The sequence below is a fragment of the Maylandia zebra genome, linkage group LG7 (assembly GCF_041146795.1).
Source record: "Maylandia zebra isolate NMK-2024a linkage group LG7, Mzebra_GT3a, whole genome shotgun sequence".
NCBI lineage: Eukaryota > Metazoa > Chordata > Actinopteri > Cichliformes > Cichlidae > Maylandia > Maylandia zebra.
The window spans coordinates 3557188-3583449 of record NC_135173.1 but is presented as its reverse complement, the minus strand read 5'-3'; the positions used below and the strand labels follow the sequence as shown (position 1 = coordinate 3583449).

At 42.1% G+C, this 26262-nt stretch overlaps 1 protein-coding gene and 1 long non-coding RNA gene across 4 annotated transcripts in view; one reads left to right on the top strand and one right to left on the bottom strand.

Moving 5' to 3' along the window:
* Positions 1 to 26262, bottom strand: part of tspan9a (tetraspanin 9a) — a 187724-nt gene that overhangs the window by 20513 nt on the left and 140949 nt on the right. For all 3 annotated transcript variants that reach the window (XM_076885555.1, XM_014410711.2, XM_004568269.6), the window contains 2 exons: positions 4789 to 4980; positions 1764 to 1838 (listed from right to left, as the gene is read on the bottom strand). In XM_076885555.1, coding sequence (XP_076741670.1) covers positions 1764 to 1838; positions 4789 to 4980 — 267 coding nt within the window. The remainder of the gene's footprint in view (positions 1 to 1763; positions 1839 to 4788; positions 4981 to 26262) is intronic.
* LOC143419319 (uncharacterized) lies at positions 1074 to 17501 on the top strand. Its single transcript, XR_013099270.1, has 4 exons — positions 1074 to 1627; positions 4770 to 5011; positions 16732 to 16788; positions 17294 to 17501. It is a non-coding gene; the product is annotated as an uncharacterized LOC143419319 (long non-coding RNA).

Below are 26262 nucleotides of genomic sequence, written 5' to 3'. Positions count from 1 at the left end.
ATCAGAAAGCTTAACACCACTGGGCTGTGGAAGGAATGAGGGAGTGCCCACGCATAAGCCATACCTGGAGGCAAGACTGCTGGGGTGAAGAAGACGTGAGAGAAATTATCTATTAACAGGACTGAGCGGTACCTCCAAAGTAGGATTAAACTGGTGGAAACGGACGCTAAACGAAAAAAACATGTTGCAACAAACACAAGATACTATATGTTTGTCTTTCCCTCCCACCTGTCAACAGACTGTCGCCCAGAAGGATCACAGTATGCACAAAGAGTCAGTCATGACTTAAATATGACCTATTTGAGAGACTAAAATATCTGTTTTGCCTCCGTCGATACACGTTTAAAAGCTGCCAACTACTGTACCGTATGTCTTCCAGTCTTGTTAATAAATACCGTGTGATTAGGGGATCAAATAAGAAAAGTGAATTAGTGATTCCTCTGATCACAGCCTGTAGCAGAAGACGAGGGGAGCCTCACACGGCATACAAGATCTCACTGGAGACGGAGAAAAAACCCAACCACAAAACAAAAAGCAATATGTGAAGGTCGTCTGTGATTGTCCTTTTAGCCAAACAGACAAGCTTTAAAATCTAATGCAGTTTCCTAAATTTGCAGGACATCCTGATTAGAGCAGTCTGAAAGTGTCATCTCCAATAACGTGCAATTTACTTTAAACGCTTTGCCTTCCAATGACATTTGAAGACCAATAAAGGGAAATATATTTGGTTGTGATCCTCATTATCATGGTTTCACGTTCCATTAGGTTTAAGCCTGGATAAACACAGTAATTTGGCAAGAACGGGACAAACATAAAATACGGTGGGTATTCACTGGAACTTGTGCGAATGAGTTTTCCCCGGGTAATGCCCCATGCTTTGCTAATGCAGACTCAACTGATTTCTCATTTAGGAAATCCTCAGCACTACTGGGCTATCTTTTACTGACTTCACAGGTGATGGGAAAGGCACTGCTGTGAAGTCAAGAGGCTTTCTATTTAAATTCCGCCGGAGGGATCACGGTTAAGCCGGTAATATTTTGATGATAAGGCAACAGACATATTTACTCCTGACAGGGTGTGCCTGCGAGACCCGATCTGAATCTGAGAATGGATTGGCTGCTAAATGAATTCCTTTATCTGCCTGAGAGACTAGGTTTGAGCAATAACCTCAGAACAAAGAGGCAGAATTAGCTGATGTCCCGAGGGCCGTGTGACATAAGAGAGCAAATATATAAATAGACGGATCTATCAACGACATGTCCTTGAAAACAGAGAAGTCTTCATCGCTCGTCCTGCACAAGACACTTGTCTTCTTCGGGATGAAACATTTGTGGTTGGATCAGATTAAAGACGAAGACGAATTCAGCATCGGTAATATCCAGAGCTTTGCATGTAGGCATCTGCTGTTACCCCACACATTCACCTGATTTAACCTCATTCAAGGGGTCATGGGAAATATTCCTGGAACTAATTAGGGGGAGCCAACTGTTGGGGATTGAGTTGAATTTTGTGGCCTAACCTTTGACTGCTGTGTTAATGGTGGGGTGAAGACACTCAAGCTTCTGACAGAGAAACAACCAAATATAAAAACAGAAAACTCTGATACCCGGAAGCAACTGGAATCTAGGTATGCTTATCACACTAACACCGTTTATTGCTTTCTGCATTTGTCTGTGATCATCTGTGTGTGAGAGAGCTTTCTTTTAATGTCTTCAGCTGGAATGATAAAAAACAAAATTCGGACACAACACATAACAACTTACCTTATCTGTGTACACAAAGAACAGGATGAGCAAAATCACCTCCGCCAGAAGAATTATCAGCAGGACAATGAAGAACTGCCAGAAAGAGGAAGAGCACTGTTACAACAGCAGCACAGGCAATATTGTAAATTGAATTTGTGAACAAAACTCTGAACAGCTAATCTTCTTTTGCAGTTAAGTGCTGTTTTATCTGAGTATTTCACAAACTTCACAGCAAGACTTGCATCTGTGATTTAAAGCGCATTTATTTATACTCCAAACTCAAATGTATTGTGTGACTCACGGAGATACACGGATCATCTAATGATCTTTTAATTTGGGTTAAAGCAATTGTTTGACATCTTGTGAAACATAAGGCAAGGGTTAAATGAGATGAGCTAGCAGTCAATTAGTTTAGCTCAGACTGAAACAAAAAGACACAAAAAACTAGAGCCTGGCTTTATCTGCCAGCTGGCATCTCTTAAAACCCAATAATTAACACATGAATCATCATCAAGGAAAAACCAAATAAAAAATAAAGCTGTAGTATTTTAAGGTTAATTGCCCAGCTATGACCCAGCGAATCACTTCACATGACTGTAAAACCAGCCCTAAATAAAGCTAGCTGGCGTTACCTACTGACCCCTCCATTTATACTGTTCAGCTTGGCTGGACAGTTTCTGGCAGCAGCTTTATATTTACCAGCTAGATTAATCTTCTCATTTTTGCTCTTGACAATAAAACAAATGAGTAAATTTCCCCCAAAAACGTTCCAGGTTTCAGTTAATGGTTTCATTTGGAAGCAGCACACACAGAAACCAACATTTCTCAAGACAAAAAAAAAAAAGAAATCCATAAACATAAACAAAGCAAATTTAAAAAGGGAGAAGGAAATTAGAAAAAGAGACATGAAGGAAGAGGTGGGAGTGATGGTGGGAGGAAAAAAGGAGAATCTCGGTGCTGGAGGGCTTGTGAATGTTTGAGGGGAGTATAAAAGGTTTAATACTTCCTAAGATTAATTTCTAGCACAGCCTTGCATCTCATCTACTACTCTCTCTACTTGACTCCATTACAGCACGGTATTTACCAAGCTCTTCTGCACAGCACGGGAGGAGGCATGCAAACCTAGATTTTTGAAAAACCCATTAATTCCAAACTCATCTGGGAGGGAGGGTGCGAGCTATTATTTATGTCACGGCTCACACGACATAGTTACAACGGTTTGCTGCTGCATATGGCTTTGCAGCCCACAGAATGATTGTTGTTCACCCACAGTTAACTTGTCATACTTTTCCTGGCATTTGCAATCAAATGAACTGTTTCTGCAAAGCAAATTGGTGGTGCTTCAGTGGCCATGTGTGAGAGCATGTGCTTCTGTGTTTATTTGCACACTCAGCTCTGTGGGTGCATGCTCTCATTTGCCAGCAATCGCACTGTTGTCTCACCTTGTTTTGTTTCTTTAAAAAATGTCTCAATAAAACTATTTGGCAGAAAAGGTGCACTGCAATATCGCTGCAAAGGATGTCCGGTCTTTGAATATTTCTAATCCAAAGAGAGCTGCACGCAGACCAACTTCAAAGAAAATATGTCAAGGTAAACACTCAGATCTATTTGCGCTGGGAGATCTAAACCTACTCTTGATGTTTCCCCGTCCTGAGCCCACACCACCACCACCACTACCTCCCCAAATGTTTGGATGTGCTCGACTGGACAGACAGACAAAGACAAACACAACGACAGCAGACATGGATGCCCTAAACAGAATTATTCTGGCCAAATATAAAAGGCTGTCACGCACAGATGTGGCAGGAGACTCGGTGAGAAACATCAAAACTTTGATATTTTCCGTTGACTCCGATTTTTTTTCTCTAATTCCAGCCATCTTTCACACCGCTCCGCTCTGTCTTTGCGCTCTGCTCTCTCCTCCTGCTTCACAGTTGTTAGGCAGGTGAAGGAAGCCATGTCTAACGCTGAGGATTTGGTGGGGCTTTTGACTGATGCAAGAGCTTCAAGGGATTGAGCTGTTTGTGATGTTAAGTACTCAGAGCCCCAACTCCACTTCTCATTTAAAGTTTCTATACATGAAAGTTTTTTTTTCTTTGCCTTTCTGCAGCAGATCCCTGCAAACCTCATTCTGTTGGGTGAACTCTCATAATTAACTTGTGCTTAAGATAACACACTTGTACAACTTTGGGCAAACAGTGCAACGTCAAGACAGAACAGTCTTTGTAATGAATAATAGAACATTCTCAAATCTTGAGCTTCAAAAACATCAAGTGGCTTTTGGTGTGCTCTATGCAAATACTAATTCCCCCGCCTGAAATTCCTTTCACTGGGCTTTGACCAGAGCCATGGCAATGACATGCATTAGTTGGTATTAATTTGCAGAAAGGGGGAATCCTATTGCTCAGCTCTAATTTTCCTTTGTGCACTCTTGAGGTTCGATAGAGGGCAGACTGAATTACTGAAGTAGCCCCAGTCACCTAGCTCTCCCGAGGGTCTGGTAATAGGACAAATACAAAAAAAGCTCCTGGTGGCCTGTGACCAGTGTGCCTTTGAGTATAGACACTTGCTTGCAGTTTGCGTGTGACAGTGCAGACAAGCCTTGCAGCAAAAAGACACAAAATACGAGCAGTTCTCAAAATGTTATGGCATTGCTTTTTTCCGTTTCTCATCTCTGACAAATAACTATGACTCTTAGTGGTCCATTAAAAACATTTCCAAGCTATGAAATTAGGGCTGCTACTATAAGTTTGCACAAACTTTGGCCCGCTGCCACGATTTCTATCAATTTTATACATTCATGAAAAGCTCATCTTAATATTTCATTGCTGCAAGGGTTGTATTTACCGATAAAATATGCAGCTTCCCCAGGGGTGCCAAAACTTTTGAATACAACTGATTGCAAGCGGTCAACTCTACAAATGAATTTCAGTCATAAAATGCTCGAGTGAGAGAAATTAAGAACTACAATGTGCACATTTGTGCTGTTGACACATGTGTGACTTTTAAAAAATATTTTTGTAGGTATCCGGATTTAACTCACGCTCAGAAGCAGGCACTTGTTCTCCTTGATGGCACCCAGGCAACCGAGAAAGCCTGTTACCATGACGATGGCGCCGATGGCAATGACCATATTGGCAGCTGACAGTGAAGGGAATGAGGGTGAGAAGGTGGCGAAGCTTCCCTGAGACACCGAGAGCCAGATGCCCACACCGAGCAGCCCGCAGCCACATAACTGCAAGGCAAAAGATAAGACAGACGACAAGGTGAGAAAACAAACAGACAGGCACAACCTTTTCAGGGTAAGCTGCAGAAATGATTAGCATTCAAATTCATCTTTAGCTCTCCACTGGCTGCGTTGGTTTAATGCGAGACCTGCCGAACAAAAACAGTAATTCAAAGAGTAAGGTTAGCTTTAAATTAAAAGCCATCCCCACCTCAAAAGTCCCAGTGCGACAGTCTCAATTTCCCCTCCAGCAGCCTGAGGAACTGCCCACACAATCATACATCTCCAAACACTGGTCAAAAAACGAGAGACTTTACACCAATTACAACTACAATAAGCCAATAACGCTCTGCCAGTGATTAGAGCAAAAACTGGGGTCGGGCCATGCTGGTTTTGCACGTTCGAGCTGATTTCATTAAATCCAGAACAAACAGACATGTAATTACTGCCAATCGCTGTAATGAAAACTTCCCAGCTTTATGAAATCTGCTTGCAGTAGAGTTGAGTTTCACCTAGAGGGAGCAATTCCCTAATCTCACCCTGTCACCCCGCCAGGCTCCTGCTATGTGTGTGTGTGACCTGCAGAATCCATTAATGCAATAAAGTGTTAATGGAAAGCTTAGACTGTCACGCCTGCTGATGTGCGAGTCCTCCTATCAAAGATCAGAGCAGTACATGGTCACCGCTTAGAGAGTCACATTTTTATGGAGACCTAAGAGCATAAAAATCAATAGAACATATATATGGCAATATATATGAAAAGCAAAGAGAGCTAAAATATGCAAACAAACCAGGGTAAATGATTGCACCGTTACTCTTTCCTCCTTTCTATTAACACCGCTGCCCTCTTCTCTTCTCATCTTTGCACCACTGCACCAGAAAGCTTTAATGCCTGTCAGCAATATGTACAACAAACCTGCAGTGCATGCAAACAAACAGACATGGAGGAGCACATTTACAGTGGGGCAAAAAAGTATTTAGTCAGCCACCGATTGTGCAAGTTCCCCCACTTAAAATGATGACAGAGGTCAGTAATTTGCACCAGAGGTACACTTCAACTGTGAGAGACAGAATGTGAAAAAAAAATCCATGAATCCACATGGTAGGATTTGTAAAGAATTTATTGGTAAATCAGGGTGGAAAATAAGTATTTGGTCACCTCAATTTTAAATCATGCTTTTTATTTGTTCTTGTTTCTAATGTCTCTGTAAAGCACTTTGAATCGCCTTGTTGTTGAATTGTGCTATACAAATAAACTTGCCTTGCCTCAAACAAGGAAAATCTCTGGCTCTCACAGACCTGTAACGTCTTCTGTAAGACGCTTTTCTGTCCCCCACTCGTTACCTGTATGAATGGCACCTGTTTGAACTCATCATCTGTATAAAAGACACCTGTCCACAGCCTCAAACAGTCAGACTCCAAACTCCGCCATGGCTAAGACCAAAGAGCTTTCGAAGGACACCAGGAAAAGTATTGTAGACCTGCACCAGACTGGGAAGAGTGAATCTACAATAGGCAAGCAGCTTGGTGTGAAAAAATCAACTGTGGGAGCAATCATCAGAAAATGGAAGACATACAAGACCACTGATAATCTCCCTCGATCTGGGGCTCCACGCAAGATCTCATCCCGTGGGGTCAAAATGATCATGAGAACGGTGAGCAAAGATCCCAGAACCACACGGGGGGACCTGGTGAATGACCTGCAGAGAGCTGGGACCAAAGTAACAAAGGTCACCATCAGTAACACACTACAACGGCAGGGAATCAAATCCCGCAGTGCCAGACGTGTTCCGCTGCTGAAGCCAGTGCATGTCCAGGCCCGTCTGAAGTTTGCCAGAGAGCACATGGATGATACAGCAGAGGATTGGGAGAATGTCATGTGGTCAGATGAAACCAAAGTAGAACTTTTTGGTATAAACTCAACTCGTCGTGTTTGGAGGAAGAAGAATACTGAGTTGCATCCCAAGAACACCATACCTACTGTGAAGCATGGGGGTGGAAACATCATGCTATGGGGCTGTTTTTCTGCCAAGGGGACAGGACGACTGATCCGTGTTAAGGACAGGATGAATGGGGCCATGTATCGTGAGATTTTGAGCCAAAACCTCCTTCCATCAGTGAGAACTTTGAAGATGAAACGAGGCTGGGTCTTCCAACATGACAATGATCCAAAACACACCGCCCGGGCAACAAAGGAGTGGCTCCGTAAGAAGCATTTGAAAGTCCTGGAGTGGCCTAGCCAGTCTCCAGACCTCAACCCCATAGAAAATCTGTGGCGGGAGTTGAAAGTCCGTGTTGCTCGGCGACAGCCCCAAAACATCACTGCTCTCGAGAAGATCTGCATGGAGGAATGGGCCAAAATACCAGCTACTGTGTGTGCAAACCTGGTAAAGACCTATAGTAAACGTTTGACCTCTGTTATTGCCAACAAAGGTTATGTTACAAAGTATTAAGTTGTATTTTTGTTATTGACCAAATACTTATTTTCCACCCTGATTTACGAATAAATTCTTTACAAATCCTACCATGTGGATTCATGGATTTTTTTTTCACATTCTGTCTCTCACAGTTGAAGTGTACCTCTGGTGCAAATTACTGACCTCTGTCATCATTTTAGGTGGGGGAACTTGCACAATCGGTGGCTGACTAAATACTTTTTTGCCCCACAAAAGTATTTCACAGTATACAGAAGCAGTCGTGATCAAGAAGAAATTAAGATATGTGTCTGCTGCAAACTGCTTCCTCTTATTTTACTATTAAATAATTAATCAGCCACATGGAGAGATAATCTGCAGCAGCTGACAAAGTTTAACTGTCAGCTAATAACAAACCTGAAAATTTGCTGCACTATCAGCACTTCCCTAGCAAACAAGTGTAGCTCCAGTTAGACAAATGCACACAAGTGTTGATCAACAAAGTGACTGGAAACAAATTAGTCGGTGCAGTGTACTCAAAGTCGCTCTCGGCGATGTTAGGTGATGACGTATAACTGATGTGCAACTTTGGGATCGCAGCTGCAGACCTCGTGAAGTGAGGACAGATACCTCAGGTCTAATGAGTCCTATAGGATCTGTAAATACGTAAACCGAGCCTAAGAATTCTGTTCTCAGATACCAAATGAGCCACGTCCTACTCTCACTGACCTGTGATATGTACAAGCTGTGACCTCCACAGAAACTCCTCAGAACGTATACAGACATCAGCATATTCTGCTGAATGAATGATACACCTGGTCTCACAAAGCCTGGGAAATGACTACGAGCAATTAGAAGTGAGGACAAAGCGAAAGAATGATTGTGCATAAATTCCTCAAAGATACTTGAAAGCCGAATTCCACAACTGATTGACTGCGGGGGAGTTGTGTGAAAGCCTGAAGTGAGTGCTCGCATAAACAAAGTCTTTCTGCTGTCAAGGTTGAGAAGGTTGCTGCGAACAGACCAACAAGCATCAGCATGATCACTTCTGATAGAGTGAAGGAAAGGTACATCAGTGCTCAAAAGACTTTCGGTCATTCATAATCTAAATAATTCAGAGGCAACTGGCCCTTTATTCTTCCCTGATTAAAAACGGGAGAATAAAAATGTCAATTGAAAATGTTGGAAAAGGTCGTGTCCTTATGCAGAGCGGCTAATATACAGGATCGCACGCGTACCATTCAGAAGGCCAGATTACAGAGAGTGAGGAGGCATTCAAGGAAGCAGAGGACGAATAGTGAGTTTAAGAGGGCAGAAACATAGAGCGGATTTACAGCTAGTGAGGGGGAGCACCAGGAGGTTTAAGAGCCCAGGTGGGGAGCGTTACAATGCCTTCTCTTAATTGTGTTTAATGCCCAGTGAAGGGAGCTCGTCCAAGTGTGTCGCTCTCTTAAGTGACTGTGGAACCGTCCAACCCCCGCTCAATCTGTCTGATCTGAGCCTACCGAGAGCACGGTGTAATCTCTGTCCTGTTTCTACTACGACTACAACATGCTGTCATCAGACCTTTGTGTAGGTGCCTCTAGTAAAAGCTCTGATCTGTGTTATCTGACCTCAAGCACTGTACTTCTGAGGTTGACATTGAGTGCCTCTGCTGAGCTCCTTATCTTCTTTTAATTGTGGGGCAGGCGTGTTTTGATATGCCATCTGCAGGGAAGGATCAACGAATCCCAAAATACTAGAGAAGCTTTTAAATATTCATAGAGAGGCCTTAAAATAAAGGCAGTCATTGGTATTATATCAATGAGGAGTTAATTCCCCTATCTGTGAAAAAAAATCCAATAATCTGAATTTGCCTGTGATGTGGCAAAATTGTTGCGCTCACACTGTGGATACTTTCTGACAGTCTCCTATAATGTCCTTGAACATAAATAACCAGCAATATTGTTTGTGAGGTCTGAGATATGAACCTGACGTATACCTGCAGATATAAACAACAGTTTCAATATCTCCTGAACCCATGCAGCCCATCATTAAGCAGCTGAGGGTGACACACAACAGCCTTCCACGTCCACTACGTAACTTTTAACAATCTTCGGCGAGGGGCCGACTTTTTTATTGCTACAATTTTTCGAAGTCTTTCTTGTTTAGATAATAGAAAACACCGTCAAAACAAATCGGCTGTTTTGCCTGGATGATGTTCTGCTTTGTGTTGCTCCCATTGTGTAAGCGCTGCACAAGAGACGCTCCCCTCTTTTTATCAACCTTAAGGTTGCTTTCATATTTGAGGCTGAGGGGAAGATATCTTCCAGCTGTGATAATGAAAAAAACATAGTTGCAGTCTGGAATATAAAGCCAGCTGCTCTAAACAGTGGATTGACTTCAGAAAGCGAACAGCACTTAAACCAGGAGGGAGGAGCGCATGTAATTGTGCTTGGTGTGGAGCCATTCTTTAAAAATCAATGGTAGTGTAAGAGTGAGCTGAGAGAATATGGCGTTTGACCTTTTCCTACGCGTTGGACAATATTGTGAGAGCACCTTGTTGGAAAGACGTCTGGAGTTCAGCGTCTAAATGTCATTTGTGGAAGAAGTGACAAAAAAACAGTAGAGAGGTGCACAGAGCACAGCGCGTCATTAACTTTCTGCTGGAGGATACAGGCACACGTGTGATGCGACTGCCTAGCTAGATGAATGGGACCCTACTGCTGGGGGCCTTATAACAAGCTCAGGGTGAAAATAATTGCAACAATACTGTGAGAAGCAACTGTGAGAAGCAACTTTCCAAACAGGAAGTTGATGTGACAGAGGTCAACCAGGAGGTCTGCAGAAGACGGATAGAGTATTAAATCCAGAGAGATTGCGAGCTGTGTATAAGTTAAAAAGAGACCAAGCCTCGAGGGAGGGAGAGGAGAAGAAGAAAATAAGGCTGACCCTTCATCTGAGCGACTGGCTTGGAGAATTATCAGCTGCTGCAGTTACTGGCTCAGTGACACGGAGCCACCCGACACAGGACCCCACTAAGAGGGAATGGGGTGTAAGTGTGTGCGAGGGACACCGGAGGACCTTTTCACACAATGATCCCTGTGAGAGGTCGCGTCCTGTCATAAAGAATGACAGCTTTTGTCAAAGTACTACTTTCTTTTCTGACTGCCCTCGTCGCAAGAGCTTGATACCAGTTGAATGAGTTTCTGAAGTTCAGTGTGTTATGCGAATTGGAGAGAGAAAGATTGTCAAGGCTACCAAATTCACTGCAGCTGAGACTAAACAAGTGATAAACTGAAAAAAACATGTTACAGATATTTGCTTAGCTATACTTACACCTGGAATTAGGAAGCAATTGTACCGTTAGAGCACAATAAACCATAAAGTTGGTGAAAATGCCAGCCCGAATGCCCTGCTAAAGATGGAGCCACTTTATCACTTAACACCCCCCCCCACCCCCTCGCCTTTTACTGCAGCTCCATCTTTCTTTTCACCAGAAAATTAAAAACAAAAAAAACCTCCCCCACCCCGGCACACAAAGTCTTCTGCTCCAGCCGGCATTGATTTTGCACTGAAATGAAGACAGAGGATATTCATCGCGGCTAAAAGAAGATTTTTCAATTTTCACCAGATGATCTTGCAAGCCACTGATTCATTTTATCACATAAGAACAACACCCTGCCAGCTGCGAGAGAGAATCACAGAACAACAAACATAATAAATCAACTGTAAACATCAAATAAAAGTGACAAAGCCTTAAAGTAAAGACAGTAAAGATCTGTATTTTCTACCCAGTGAGTGGAAAAGGTCCCATTTGAAGCATGCTGTGAAGGAAAAGGAATCGTTTTAAGGATAGACCCTCCACAGAGAGTGTTTGCGTGCGCCTGTCAGACAAGGTTATTTTTTAAGACTCCTTCCTGATAAATAAATTCTCTATTCTATCCATCCTCCATGGTGGCCAGACTTGGCCAAACAAAAGAAAATGAAGGGTGGTAGATATTTTTCACATCTTCACTCCTGGTTTATTCTTTGACTCACCTAAAGGAAGCTGCTGAAGACTTGAATGAGAACAAAAACTGTCAATAGCAGGGATCATACTGTGACTTCTCACAATGCCTATTGACCGCTTTTTGCTGAATGCAAGTATAAAGCCATGTAACAGCTGCAGGCCAGGTATATTGTAAATGTTCATCTCGAAAGCACAAATAAGCAGATTATTTCTAAAGAAGGACATTTCAGACACTTCGGAACACAATACAAATACATTCAGCAGAGTCCTATTGACAGTGTCTGGAATTTGTTAGATGCGTAAATATTGAAGAAGACACGAGCAAATCTGCTTCAAAAGATACATTTATGAATAAAAACATTATGTGACCCACATGTTTCACTATATTTCTTTGCCCTATGGTGCTAGACGAGGTAAGCTGTAGGCCATATACAGCTTTTCAGCAAAACTCGCCACCCTCTGTCTCCCCAGGCTTTCTGGGGGCATCCTAGCCATTCCCCCGCGAACGCTGTATGGCCAATGTGAGTTGTATAACAAGTAAATTATTCACAGAAACTGCAATGGTGGAGGTGCTTTCAGGCTCAGAATAAACACTGCATGAATTCTGAGGAGGGATGACAGATGTGGAATGTAAGATTAAAAAAGCTACGTCTGCCCAAGTTAAAGTTTCATTCAGCGAGGGGATCCTGGCAAAATCACGCAGTGTGAGAGAACTCGTGCTGCCCGACTGACTGAGTGATAAGACGGTATGCTGCTCTCTATGAACAGTTACACTTAATTTTGAAGGTAACTGAACTTTTATGGGGTCAAGTGCACAGTGTCTGCGGATCTCAATTGACTTTCAGCTTTTGCCCGTGTGCTCTTATAATGTGACCAAAACACTTGTCTTTTCAATTCTGCGCTGATATGTTTCCATAGAGGAAGCCTTTCCACTGTCCATCACGTGTTTAGTCAAGCATCCAAAATATTGCAGTGCTGGGCCGGTTCTGGTTGGATGCCTCAGCTTTCCACTCTGCAATCTGGGCCTCGACTACGGTGTTTAGGGGCCCTCAGTGATGCACCTATCAATGATGCAGGGCTCACCATGTCTCCCCATCTCTCTCGAGAAGAGCTGAAAGGTCTATTCACAGCAAAGTGACTCCAAATCAATCGTGCCAGGAAGGATTAAAGACAGACGAGCCTTTCTCTGCCTGTCCAAAGCTATCCCTGCTGTCTGCACTGACACATTCACGCTCTTTCACACCTGACAACATTCTTTACCCTTAGAGGACAAGACACCAAAAGAAAGAAAGTCACGACAATGGCAGGAGAAAAACTATTAGACATCCCTGACTAATTCTGCCGTTAGATCTTTACCATCCCAACAAGACTCTTCAATCAGCCTGAGAACCCAGAGGCACTTCAATTATGTATTGAGAAAAAGTAGGAGAGCACCAGGAAGAAGAACGTCATCCTGCGATTGGGGCCATAAAGTGATGAGGCTCTTATTGCCACAGCCAGTCAGAGAGTGAGAACGTGGAGACTCAGAGAGATGCGCAGGGAAATGGGGCCTGCAAGCCAAGCGCAGACTACAAAGCACACAGCCAAAGACAGACAAACACTGCCACTGGAGAGGAAAGCTCCTTTACTTCTTCATGCTGCAGATGCGCGCTGGCTGCAGGGATGGCAGCTGCACTGTCTTACAGCTATCTCATCCAAGTCAGCTCTAAATCAATGCACAGAAAACCAGTGTACTTAGTGTGTTAAAGAGATGAAGGACCATAAAAAAATCCCAGTGATGTTCTAAAGAGGACAATGAGATATAAATACATAAACTGAGCTAATAAGAGGGGGAGATGTTCCTCACACAAGGCGCTAATTAAATGTGAATTTTGCCACTCTGTTGACATCAAAGGTGCTTGAAAATATCTTACGAGGCATTTGCGTACAATAAAACGGGAACACGTTAGAAAAATAAATATCTATTTATGTGAAAGCAGTGCCTTTTTATGAGTGGCTGTTTTCCTCCACATAAACTGCCTCGCCTGTAGAGGCACACAAACATTTGGCTCGTATAAATATCTCACTCCGGTCTGCCAGTGCAGCCATGCCGAAAATCCTAAGAGACAGGCAAACGGTTGGACAGTCTCCCATTGAGTTTCACTACTTGGAGGGCTTAATGAGTGTGCTGGCTCAGCAGAGGTACATGTGGCCGGAGCCTTGTGTATCCGACAGGTCGAACAGTCCACCTGTTCACCTGCAGCACAGGACCAAAGGGCTCGAGGAAACGGAAAATCCCTAATGCACCGCACGGCAGCTAGATTGCCACCCTCAGCAGATTACTCGGCTCCTTTTCACTCCTTGCGGGTCATCAAAACAAATCCCAAGACTCAGTGTCACAGAGCAGGGCACCAGCTTCTGTAAATGTACCTCTAAGGGTGTCAGCCGCTAAAGTGACTGACCATAATAATTCCAATGTGTGTCCTCATTTCAGAAAACCACAAACAAACAACCTCCACTTACAACATCAATCAATCAAGGCATACGGACTTCTCGGGATGAACTGATGACCTTGGCTGGCTGTGTTTGAAAATGCCTGAAGAGTAAAATATGTCATTTCTAATATATTTCAAGTGCCAGACAGTCGCATGCCTAAAATGAGCTGAAAAGCAGCCTTGGGCTTTCTCCCTGAAAATGAGTGAAACACTTGGGCAACTAACAAACACTGTTGTGGTTTTAGCTACAGGGCCAGTCTGCACAACCTTGTGCAAAAATTGCTGCTGGGTTCACTGAGAGCTGTTCGGGGAGAAATATGATACTAAGTAATGTTTTTAGTGTGCATTCAGATGTATGCGTATTACATGCTTTATTATCTCATTTCACTGCACGGAGTGGGCGTGTGGCCTTGCTGTGGGGTTGGTCTGTGTACTGCACAGCCAACCAAGATCCCATTAGAGACATTGGTGCAAACACGCAGCATATAACATTTCACCACAATGCTTACCAACACTCCTAATGAACAGAAGGGATTTGATTTCTGAAATGGGTGTGGTGGCCAGAACCCAAAACAAACATGAGGGAGTGAAGCGACGGCATGAGCTGTGCAAAAATGTGCTTAGTCTATTCACTGTTTGTGCTTTCAGATGAATTACACAAGGGTGGAACAAATTTTTAACAAATGCATAAAAGTAAAATTGTGAACATAAGCGTATGTTTATTCCTGGAGCAGGAGTACTGTGAATGGAAACACTCAGGTTATGCAACGCGAGGCATTATGCATCCCTGGAGGGACAGCGGGAAGAAGAAGATGCAAAATATGCACATCCGCTTAAGTGAAACCCAGAGCACGAGGCAGATGCCTAGTGAGAAGAGAGCAGATTCAGATTGAAAGACATATAATCAACAGTTACACTGCATGCCACCACACCACAGGGTAAATGACTTTTTCTGTGCATCTGCAAAGGATACCTTTTTCTCTTCATTCAGCTGCCTTAAAGACACCTGTGAAAAGGTGATGTAAAAAGACAACGCTTTTACACCCTTTTCTGTCATATGATAAACCATCCTGATGGTATATATATGGTATACAGTGGGGCAAAAAAGTATTTAGTCAGCCACCGATTGTGCAAGTTCCCCCACCTAAAATGATGACAGAGGTCAGTAATTTGCACCAGAGGTACACTTCAACTGTGAGAGACAGAATGTGAAGAAAAAAATCCATGAATCCACATGGTAGGATTTGTAAAGAATTTATTGGTAAATCAGGGAGGAAAATAAGTATTTGGTCAATAACAAAAATACAACTCAATACTTTGTAACATAACCTTTGTTGGCAATAACAGAGGTCAAACGTTTACTATAGGTCTTTACCAGGTTTGCACACACAGTAGCTGGTATTTTGGCCCATTCCTCCATGCAGATCTTCTCGAGAGCAGTGATGTTTTGGGGCTGTCGCCGAGCAACACGGACTTTCAACTCCCGCCACAGATTTTCTATGGGGTTGAGGTCTGGAGACTGGCTAGGCCACTCCAGGACTTTCAAATGCTTCTTACGGAGCCACTCCTTTGTTGCCCGGGCGGTGTGTTTTGGATCATTGTCATGTTGGAAGACCCAGCCTCGTTTCATCTTCAAAGTTCTCACTGATGGAAGGAGGTTTTGGCTCAAAATCTCACGATACATGGCCCCATTCATTCTGTCCTTAACACGGATCAGTCGTCCTGTCCCCTTGGCAGAAAAACAGCCCCATAGCATGATGTTTCCACCCCCATGCTTCACAGTAGGTATGGTGTTCTTGGGATGCAACTCAGTATTCTTCTTCCTCCAAACACGACGAGTTGAGTTTATACCAAAAAGTTCTACTTTGGTTTCATCTGACCACATGACATTCTCCCAATCCTCTGCTGTATCATCCATGTGCTCTCTGGCAAACTTCAGACGGGCCTGGACATGCACTGGCTTCAGCAGCGGAACACGTCTGGCACTGCGGGATTTGATTCCCTGCCGTTGTAGTGTGTTACTGATGGTGACCTTTGTTACTTTGGTCCCAGCTCTCTGCAGGTCATTCACCAGGTCCCCCCGTGTGGTTCTGGGATCTTTGCTCACCGTTCTCATCATCATTTTGACCCCACGGGATGAGATCTTGCATGGAGCCCCAGATCGTGGGAGATTATCAGTGGTCTTGTATGTCTTCCATTTTCTGATGATTGCTCCCACAGTTGATTTTTTCACACCAAGCTGCTTGCCTATTGTAGATTCACTCTTCCCAGTCTGGTGCAGGTCTACAATACTTTTCCTGGTGTCCTTCGAAAGCTCTTTGGTCTTGGCCATGGCGGAGTTTGGAGTCTGACTGTTTGAGGCTGTGGACAGGTGTCTTTTATACAGATGATGAGTTCAAACAGGTGCCATTCATACAGGTAACGAGTGGGGGACAGAAAAGCTTCTTACAGAAGACGTTACAGGTCTGTGAGAGCCAGAGATTTTCCTTGTTTGAGGCAAGGCAAGTTTATTTGTATAGCACAATTCAACAACAAGGCGATTCAAAGTGCTTTACAGAGACATTAGAAACAAGAACAAATAAAAAGCATGATTTAAAATTGAGGTGACCAAATACTTATTTTCCACCCTGATTTACCAATAAATTCTTTACAAATCCTACCATGTGAATTCATGGATTTTTTTTTCACATTCTGTCTCTCACAGTTGAAGTGTACCTCTGGTGCAAATTACTGACCTCTGTCATCATTTTAAGTGGGGGAACTTGCACAATCGGTGGCTGACTAAATACTTTTTTGCCCCACTGTATATATTACAGACGAGCTTTTTGTTCTGTTGCATCTTATTTGTCACAATGACATTTTATTTTTTTATGATTTTCAGATCTTTTCTTTACAGATTTTACTCGAGCAATTTGGACTTTGTGCTGAAACTCATGCAGTAAGTCTAAGTTTGTTCTTATGTTTAATATTTAATTGTTTTAAATCTTTCAATTTGAGTCTTCCTCTTCATTTTTGGCTTCTGACTTTTTAATTAATCCTAACCCTAATTTGCTATTGCATACTGTATATTAGCTTTGTGACTCTTTGTATGTGAAAAGCGCCGCACAAATTTAGCATTTTGCTTGCTTGTTTGCAATAATTCATACAACATTAGAAAAGACTGGGAGAACTTGGGGAATTTGCTGTGCTGGAATATTGCAGAACCTTTCTTCATTTTAGCCTCCAGCTCAGAAATCCCAGAAAATTGACCTTATCCTGTAAATGTCTTCCCAAAGCGATTCATTCTGGACATAATAAACTTAGAGTGTGAGGGAACGCAGAATGAAAACAAGACCTTACATTAACCAATAGAGAGATGCAATCTGTATTCATGGAGGTGCAGTGTGTCTGCGAGCACTGTTTGAATGTTGATGATGCTCTGTCTGCATCTGCTCCTCATCCAGGGGGAACAGGGGGAAGTAATTGTATTTCACCTTTGGACATGACAGCGACAACACCCGAATATTGTCTACAGGCCAAGATGCTCCGGTCATCCATCATTCTGAAAATGTATTCTTGAAGTAAAAGAAAAAAAAAAAGAATTGATGCAATATAGATAAAGCGTTGTCAGCTGTAGCATAAACAAAAAGTAGGATCCTTGAATCCTTCGGCTTTAACAACAATAAAACTTGAAATTTCTAACTTTTAATATGCCTCACATTTCATTCCACTGCCATATGGTGTAGTACTAATCAGTGTTGCTGTTGCAGACGCCGTCTCCCGTTATACCTCTCCACTTTCTCTGAATCCTACTGCTTCTTTTTGCCATTAAAAAAAACAGCTGAAGCGGGATGACATTTGACAATTCTGAAGTTTCCTGTGCATCTCCTGCTATGTGAGAATCCACAGACACACCAATAGAAATTACCTTCAGTCAGCGCAAAATCTTTCTTCAAGTTTTTCATTCATACCGAGAACCAGTGGGTTTAGGTCTGACATCAACAACAACATGACAACCCCCCATTGCCGAACGCTTGCCTCCGATAAATGCAGACCTCCCTTCTTGACTGGTGTAAAGGTCAGGTTTTAGTGGCAGCTTGATGGCACAGAAAAGCTTCCTTGACAGGCTCTGCCCCCTGTTCCTTTCCTCTTCTTTTATTCCCCCCTGAACGCCTCATTGGAGGCGCCTTTACAGTTGACATGCTAATTAGCACAGAGGGGAAATGGACTGTGTAACTACTCTTTTCTGGTCAGCCAACCTTCCAATGGCCATCGGCCCCTCATCCCAAGCCAGTGGACCACACAAAGAGACAGATCGCTAAATAATAGTGATCATCAATCCCTCTATTGTTGTGATGTTGTGATGCAATCATAGCTGTATTATTCACGAGACAGGAACAAGCCTCCTTTCAGGCATCTTTATTACATCCAGGAGACTGCATTACGACTTTGTCAGTGACCTCCGCTGGATAGTTATCAACTCCCACGGGTCTACCTCCTACTTTGAGTAAATTTTAGATTAGCATTTCTTCCTTTTTAGAAAGGAGCAAGTGCTAATCACTCAACACCGTGCTCTTGTTTTCTGGGGACAGGATAACTAGCACGGGTGACAGCCTGAAAGAGGAACATATGGATCAATGCCTGCTCCAAGAACGGCACAGCAATAAATCAATGCTCATTAGATGTGAATTAACGTCTGTCACAAAACAAATACTCGGCACTTTATGAACTTGCCTTGAGCTTTTCTTACCAACTCTTTCAAATGGATACATGTTGTTACCCAGTTAGGAGGTGAACGGTAATCATAGGCGCAATCTGAGAAGACTTGGCCAGCTGGTGCACAGTAAGGTGAAGTTAGCACTCCTACATTTCTCCTATTACCACTTTCCATCAATCAACAAATGAGGGCATTTTACCGGATCAGAGTCTCCAACGTGACCTTCAGATGCAGTCGTTTATTTGCATAATTTTCACTTTGCATATAAAGTAATACATGTACTCTTGATTCTGTATCACAGTTTTTTGGGGAAGAGTTTCTTCAAAGTAAATATAATCACCTATGTGCACTAAATATGAGCAGAGCCGCTATATCTGTGCACCAGTGCGCTGATTATGTATTTCACTTAGCAGTTTCCCCAAGTGTCCCCCAGTCATCATTTGAAAAATTCTAGTGGCACCAGTGGAGCCCAGCCTGTCATCAGACACGAGTTCAAAGACAAGGATTACTTTCAACAGAATATTGTGTGTAATTTCTGTACGTGATTGCCGCCCTGCCACACTGGCTGTTAGTTTGGTCTTGAGCCAGAAGCATGAGTCACACCAGGAGAGAGCAATGTTTCGTCAAGGACCCTCAGGAATAAAATATGGTGACCCTGAGAGACTTTAACTATTCCCTTCTCCAGTCGCTGGAACCATGCATCAACTTTGCCATCTTGCTTAAAATAACTGATCACAGACCTACTTTGAAGCCCAGTGATCTAAAATCAAAGGAGCCAAAAAGGCTCAAAGTAAAGACAAAAACCAGAAGTGGGACGAAGCCTTTTTAACATCAAAGTCATCAAATATGTAAGAGTTTCAATAAAGTACAAGACCTCGTATCCTAATTTTCTTGGCTAAATTCCCTTTTTTCTCTATTCACAGCAGAAAGTGCAAAGCGAGAGAAATTCACTTTCATTTACGAGTAGAAAAAGTTGATTTTTCAATTTGAGGGGGAGTTTTTACGAGATAAGATGTCACACGATTAGATGAGACGATACAAGATTTTGTTTACCGAGCCTCAAAATGTTGTGATGATATATTTGAGAGTTGAGGCTGAGCAGCTCTCGTGTGGATAAACTCTCGCTGACAAACAGGGGATTTCACACAGGCGGACAAGCTGCATCCTAAAAACATGATTACCGAGCAACGCGATGGGATACAAATCCTTTACAAATTCCTGTTACTACTGTATCTTCATTAATCAGCTTCCCGTCCCCCATTTCTGTACGTCTCACGGACGTTGAGATGATTATTCGCGTTGGTGAGTCTTTTCTTGGGATTTTTCATGTAATCGCTACACTGAACATTGTGGGTCGAGTTTAACGATTAATATATAGACAACTTATTTCTCTTATTTGCAGGTCAGGGGGCTAAGTTAGGTCAGGTCCCAGGAAGACAAATGACACGAGGAAGCAAAAATCTGCCTGTGATTTCCTGCTGTGCAAGTTCTTCTTTTACACTGACGTGTAGTCATTGAAATGCAAACTGAACAGTGAGGAGGAGAAACTGCCGGCTACAAGTTTTATGTGGGAGTTGACAGCTGAACGGGTTCATCATTTGTTGAGAGTCCCTTCAAGCAGTTATAAATAAATACCTGGAGCCTGTGAGTTTCCAGGAGTTGGTAATGTTATTTTCTCTTTACGACCAAAAAGAGTATACCGATTCCTAAGAGATGCTGACCTAAGTTATTATACCCAGACAAGCATAGAGTTTAGGCAGAGATTTGCACTGCAGGGCTCTCCTAGGAAACGTCAGAAGCAGACTGACACTTGCACTTCTGTGTCACCCACCTTGAATTTCAAAGAAGTTATTGTTAAATATCCCCGAGAATTAAATCTATCCCAGCCCAGTGTAGCAAAGACACAAGTCTTATGGGAAACCAGCAAAGATCTGCAAAGTTGTGGTTTCTTTGCCTCATAAAATTGTTGTTGCTGTTTATCTGCAGTTGCAAATGTTTGTGCATATTGAGCTCAAATGTGCATATCTTCACATGGTTTTAACTATAAAACCTTTTTAACTATAAAGGCGCAGACAACCAAAGAAAAATATATATTTTAATGTTGGAGCTGTGTCCTGGCAGTGCAGTTGGTCATTTGCCAGTGTTTCCATGAGAAGACCTGAATAGCTGCTCACCACAAAGAGCATTAGGTTTACAGGCCCGGGTCAGTAAAGCCACAGGTCCCTCTGGTCCATATAATGCAGTAAGGTCAGCTAAAGTCCAACTAGCCACTGAGCTGATTGAGGTGGTTATATATAGATGCACTGGCAAGCTAGCTCATTCAGGGGACCGGGCTGGGGGGCTGTCACAAGGCTTGCGGTGATGTAGCGCAAGTTCTTTAATCTAAAATCAGCCAATGGCATAATGGAGCAAGACACTTTTCCATGACACAAATCAGAACAGAATTTCCCCTGTGACATAAGGAGATGAAGGGAATCAATGCAGTATATATGAAGGATAATGAGGCATTAATTGTTGGTACATTGCTGAGAGTTTCAGGTGCACATCTGAAAAACAGGGCAGTAGGGGACACAGTGAGGGAGGGTCAACCATTTACCTCTGTGACTGAAAGGGAACATGCCTGTGGGATACCGGATACATGATCTGAATAGCTCAGTATTTTGGAAGATGTTAATGTGAGTGAGGCTATGCGGCGCATGTGAGCAGAGGATTTTAGCTGGAGTGTGACCATCTTTTCAACCATCTTTTCAATGTCACAGGCATATCACTCCCACTATGTGGCGTTTGAAGTTCTAATTAATGAAGCTGCTGGGCAGTGGTCACTGTGGATGAGCAACACAAGATCACTGTGAATGGAAACACTGTTACAAAGCAGAACATCATGTATTCAAAAAAGATTAGTCTCTATGATCATATTAAAAAAAGTACAAAATCGGTGAATATACTGGGGAGAACAAGGGTGTCATTTATTATTCATATATGCAAGTTTTTAACTGAAGTAGTGTGTTTGCACAGAGGGCAAGGCAGTATGACTGCATACAAAATTAATGGAAAGGCGTCATTAGGCGTAAGTTCACCAGGGGGCAGCACAAACTGACGTAAAGTCTTGCTTGTGAAATTCCCGGGAGCTTTGAGAATCTGCTTCATATGTGTAAGATACAAGAATAAGGAAATAACAGGAAGCACTGACACACATGATTAGCCAATGGATGAGCTGAATGCAAACACACAGTTAATGTACAGCTAATGTTATCCTGTATAGCCAGTGTGTGCGTACACTGATCATTTGATGCATTTGAATATCATGAGGGTAACATTTGGACTGTTTCACTCTGAGCACAACTTTAAGCCTTTCAGATGAAAAGATGAACAAATGAAAATTTAAATTTCACTTTTTAATCTCAAAGTTGTTGTTTTTTTGAAAAAAAAAAGAAGAACAAATACTGAATCCAGTCTGTAATACTTCCACAACTTTGTGGCCAAAATGAACAACTTTGGCTTCTTTAGAAAAACAAATGGGATGATGGTAGGGGTGGGCGATATAAACGATAAAAACGATATAAATTTGGCCAACGACAGAGATTTTGACTATATCGCTCTATCGCGATAGCGCATGTTGGTGATGTCATCAAGCTGCGCCTGTTTTGGTCGAAAGCAGCGGCTAAAACCATTATCATCTGCAAATTATGGCGGGCGACAGTCATAGCAAAGAGATGAAGCACTTTTGAAATATGGGGAAAGCCAAAAACTGCGCTTCCTCCACTTCTGTAACATTAATTCATTAATGTTGAATTCTCTCGCAGCTCCATGTATAGCATCCTGCTATGCGATTGCATTTGTCCCTGACCACCAGAATACCTCACGTTAACTTTTATCGAGTGGAAAAAAAGTTGGCGTTCATCCTCCAGCTTCACTGTGCTAATGTTATGCTAACATAGCTGTGTCGCTAGCAATCACGTAGCACAACATTATATACCAGGTAGTCCAACTTCAGTAACCCTGCAAACGCCACTGCTGTTTAGTTTTCTGTCTTCATTTATGTTGGAAGTGGTAGCAGAGCTGTACGTTTGAATTAGTTTCAAAAATCTCTCAGTCAGAACATGGTATGAAATGTTTAGGTGTAAACTAGCGAGCTAACTTCCTGCTAACTTCTAACTCCGTTAAATTTAATAAATTCTGTTTTCATGGATGCCTGGATGTTAAACTTAATTTTTACACCCAATAAAGCAGCAAGCTGATGATTTAATTAAAGATGAAAGAATTTAGACCGTTTTTAACTCTTAGTGTTCGTTTGACTTTGGGACCTGAAGCGGACGGAGTTTTGGACCCAGATTACTCCGCGAAGCTCCTCACTACGGCAGCCGTAATGCTCTGACATCCATCAAGCAGTGCAGCTTACCAAAGTTGTACTAAAACATTTTTTAACAGATTTCTGCACGCAGAAATCGGTTCGAGGTCCGTAAGCACAACCAGAATTCAGGCACACTCTCTATTTTTGAGAAAATTAAAGGATTTTAAGTGTGCCTTATAGTGTGGAAAATACGTTATACAGAAGAAAAGAATATATCGTGATATATATCGTTACCGCACATGCTTCAAATTATATCGCGAAATGAATTTTAGGCCATATCGCCCAGCCCTAGATGATGGAATTTCAAACATTATGAAATCTCTACTGGCATTCAAAAAATAGCAGATATCTTGGCCCCAGTGCAGTCTGGATAGCACTAAGCACAGTATACAACATGTGTTAGACAGCAAACCTTTAAATTTTTTAAGATTTTTTACATCTTAAACAGAAGAACCCCAAAATGTATTCATAATGTAAAAGTGACAAGGAGGAAGCCCCCCTGATGCTCACTCAGGCTTGAGAACGCTGCACGTTTTGATACAGCTGCTCCTTCTCACCCTGAGGTGGGAGAAAATGCTTTTTTACAAAGTAGAGGAAAGGCACTAAAATCTATTACGCCATACTGAATGGCTTTTTGCATTTTGACAGAAAAGTGCATTCTTTAGCAGCGGCAGTAGTAAGTGTTGGGTGTATTTTTCACTGCACTTAAATCTCATCTCATTCTTTCTTGCCATTTTGCATCACAAGGGGATACTCTGATGGCCTTCCCTATAATGAAAATGGAAAGACATTCATTAAGCTTGATCTTCAGACTCTGGACAAGCACTCATCACTGGTGATTAAGTGCAGACAGGAAATTTCATTCATACACAGCTCACAAATAAAAATGAGAGAAAACACATGCTTTCATTTTTTTCTCTGAGCTCCAAATGAAGCAATAATAAGTGAGAGATGAAAAGAAATTAATCACTAACCGTAATTATTAAGATCATTATGCGCCATGTGTCGTATATTGTATGGACAACCATGGCAAAAGACAAATGTGTGGATATGCGGACAATAAATATGAAAAAGCGGTTAATTTGTCAGTAAAATGATAATGTCATTAATGTGAGTCACATTTTGCGTCTGCTGTCTATACTGCGAGTAAAGGTTGGCGGAGTGAACGTGCAGGTGGAGCAGAGGTGCATTTCTCTAAATGTCATGGATGATTACCTAACTTAAGCTACATCTGTCATCCATTCTGCTCGTAGTTAGCTTAGTAAACAGACTTTCGGTGGTAATCCTTATTAGCTGAGCACAAATAGGAAGGATTGTGGAAATGAAGACCTTTACGGCAGACGGCCAAGATTAACTCTGACTTGTGAGTTATGACAGGCTGACTGAGAGAAGTTCTTCTACAGTCCAGTGAAAGCGATTACAATTAAAATAGAACAAGTTGAACTAAAATTGCTTTTGTCAGCCAGCGTGAGATCAGCTGAAGGTGGATGAGCGGCACGTGAAATACACGTTTTATTATTTTATCTGAGATTTGGAGCAGACTGGGCACTATACAGGCTTTGTGTTAAGTTCACATGCTCCCCTGATCAGTCCTTAACTGTGACCGTCAGACTGAAGGGCAAATAAAGGCGTCACCTTGCACAATCAATCAACCTCGCTAAAGGACGTGTCTGTCGATAGGGAGGGCAAAAGAAGTCATTTCGTGTCGTGAAAGTTTCACATGTGGCTCAAAATGTTAATACACCTTAGAGGTTTTTGTGAAGTAGAATTTCGTGAGGAGGAGGAGAGGTCAGTGGATTCATTTGGAAGAGTTAAACCGCTTTCCAAGCTCTGCGAAGGCCAGACTGGCTGGATTCTTTATGTCTGTTGTCGTGGTTTCTCAAGGTCACAAAATGTGCATTTGGACATCTCCTGGACATCAATCAAATCTTTATCAAAAGTTACATTTTACCATTATCCACACAAATAAGAAAACTCACCTTAACCCAACTCCTCTCTGGTGCTTTCCCACAACACAAAATATCACAGATTAAGATACTGTGAGGCAGCCTGTTGTCATGACAGGTTATCTTTTCCTCCCAAACACCACACATGCAGCGCTTTCACTGGATAAACATACAAACAAGGGGGGAATAAAAAGCTTCATACACCAAATAGCATATTTAAACCATACAACTGAATATGCAGAAAAAGCAGATTTTTTTCTGCACAAAAAGCTGACTGGAGATGAAAATAACATATTTGACCCTGCTGCTAAATTATGACAAAATTATAAAGTCAAGTTGTTCCAGACTATTTTTCCCAGAAATCTCACCAAGCTTGGCCTTGTGCGTCATCTAAAGGCAATAATTACTTTATTTTGAAGTTCACTCTACTATGATCCTGCTAGAAATGTTAAGTGTGTGACCTCTCGACAGAGTTGTTATTATGATGACCTTTCAAAATATTTGCTTGTGTCCATGAGCTCTATGTGGCCAGTAGGTTATAAACGAGCTTGAACCCAAGACTGAGAGAAACCCTTTCAAGCAGCTGTTTGATCTGCTGACCAAGAGAAATAAGCAAAAAGAAAGAAAACTAAAGAAAAGACACAAGAGACAGAGCACACACAGTGTGTTGAATAATACCGTAAGAATTTTAGGTGGTGGTTATTAGTCAAGCACTCTCTGCATATTCCCTAGGTTGATGTCAAAGAGGATTCTCATTAAGCCCGATCAATAACAGTGTGTTTGTTTATTCAACAAAAACACAAGACAGAAAATGCAAATAAAAGTTTTCTGCTTGCAGAAAATTCACCGAATTGTGCCATAGAAAGTGCAGGTCATAACGAAGTCTGATAAAGAGCAATTTTTCATACATGTATAAACACAATCTATTAATCACGCAGTAATAAAACGAACCACAAATTTAAAAGAAACATCAGTTTATCAACATCTGCAGCATGACAGATGTCGCTGAATAATTCAAAGTACACGCATCATATTTTAACTACGCTGGCACCAAATTTTATTTAATGTCTTCAAAGCAAACGGTGCTTTAATATTAATTGCGATGGTATTTGTTATTTACTGTTTTCTTTAAGAAATCAAAACATAATAAAAACGAGCACACAACAAATTAATGGAATGTGACGAAACAAAAAGCAGATTTGCATGCAAAAGGCATAAGCCTGCTCTCACTCCCGCTGCGCTGCTGGATGAATGATTGCTGTGAAGTTTGGGGAGTGCTTGCAGAATTGAACCCACTGAAACGAGCCCTCTTCAGCATCTTTTAAACGCAGATTTCTTTGGGCGCTATCGCAGAGCCGGACAGTCAAATGAGTGTTAATTCTAACACCTGTTTGGCCAAAGAGTGAAACAAAAGTGCAG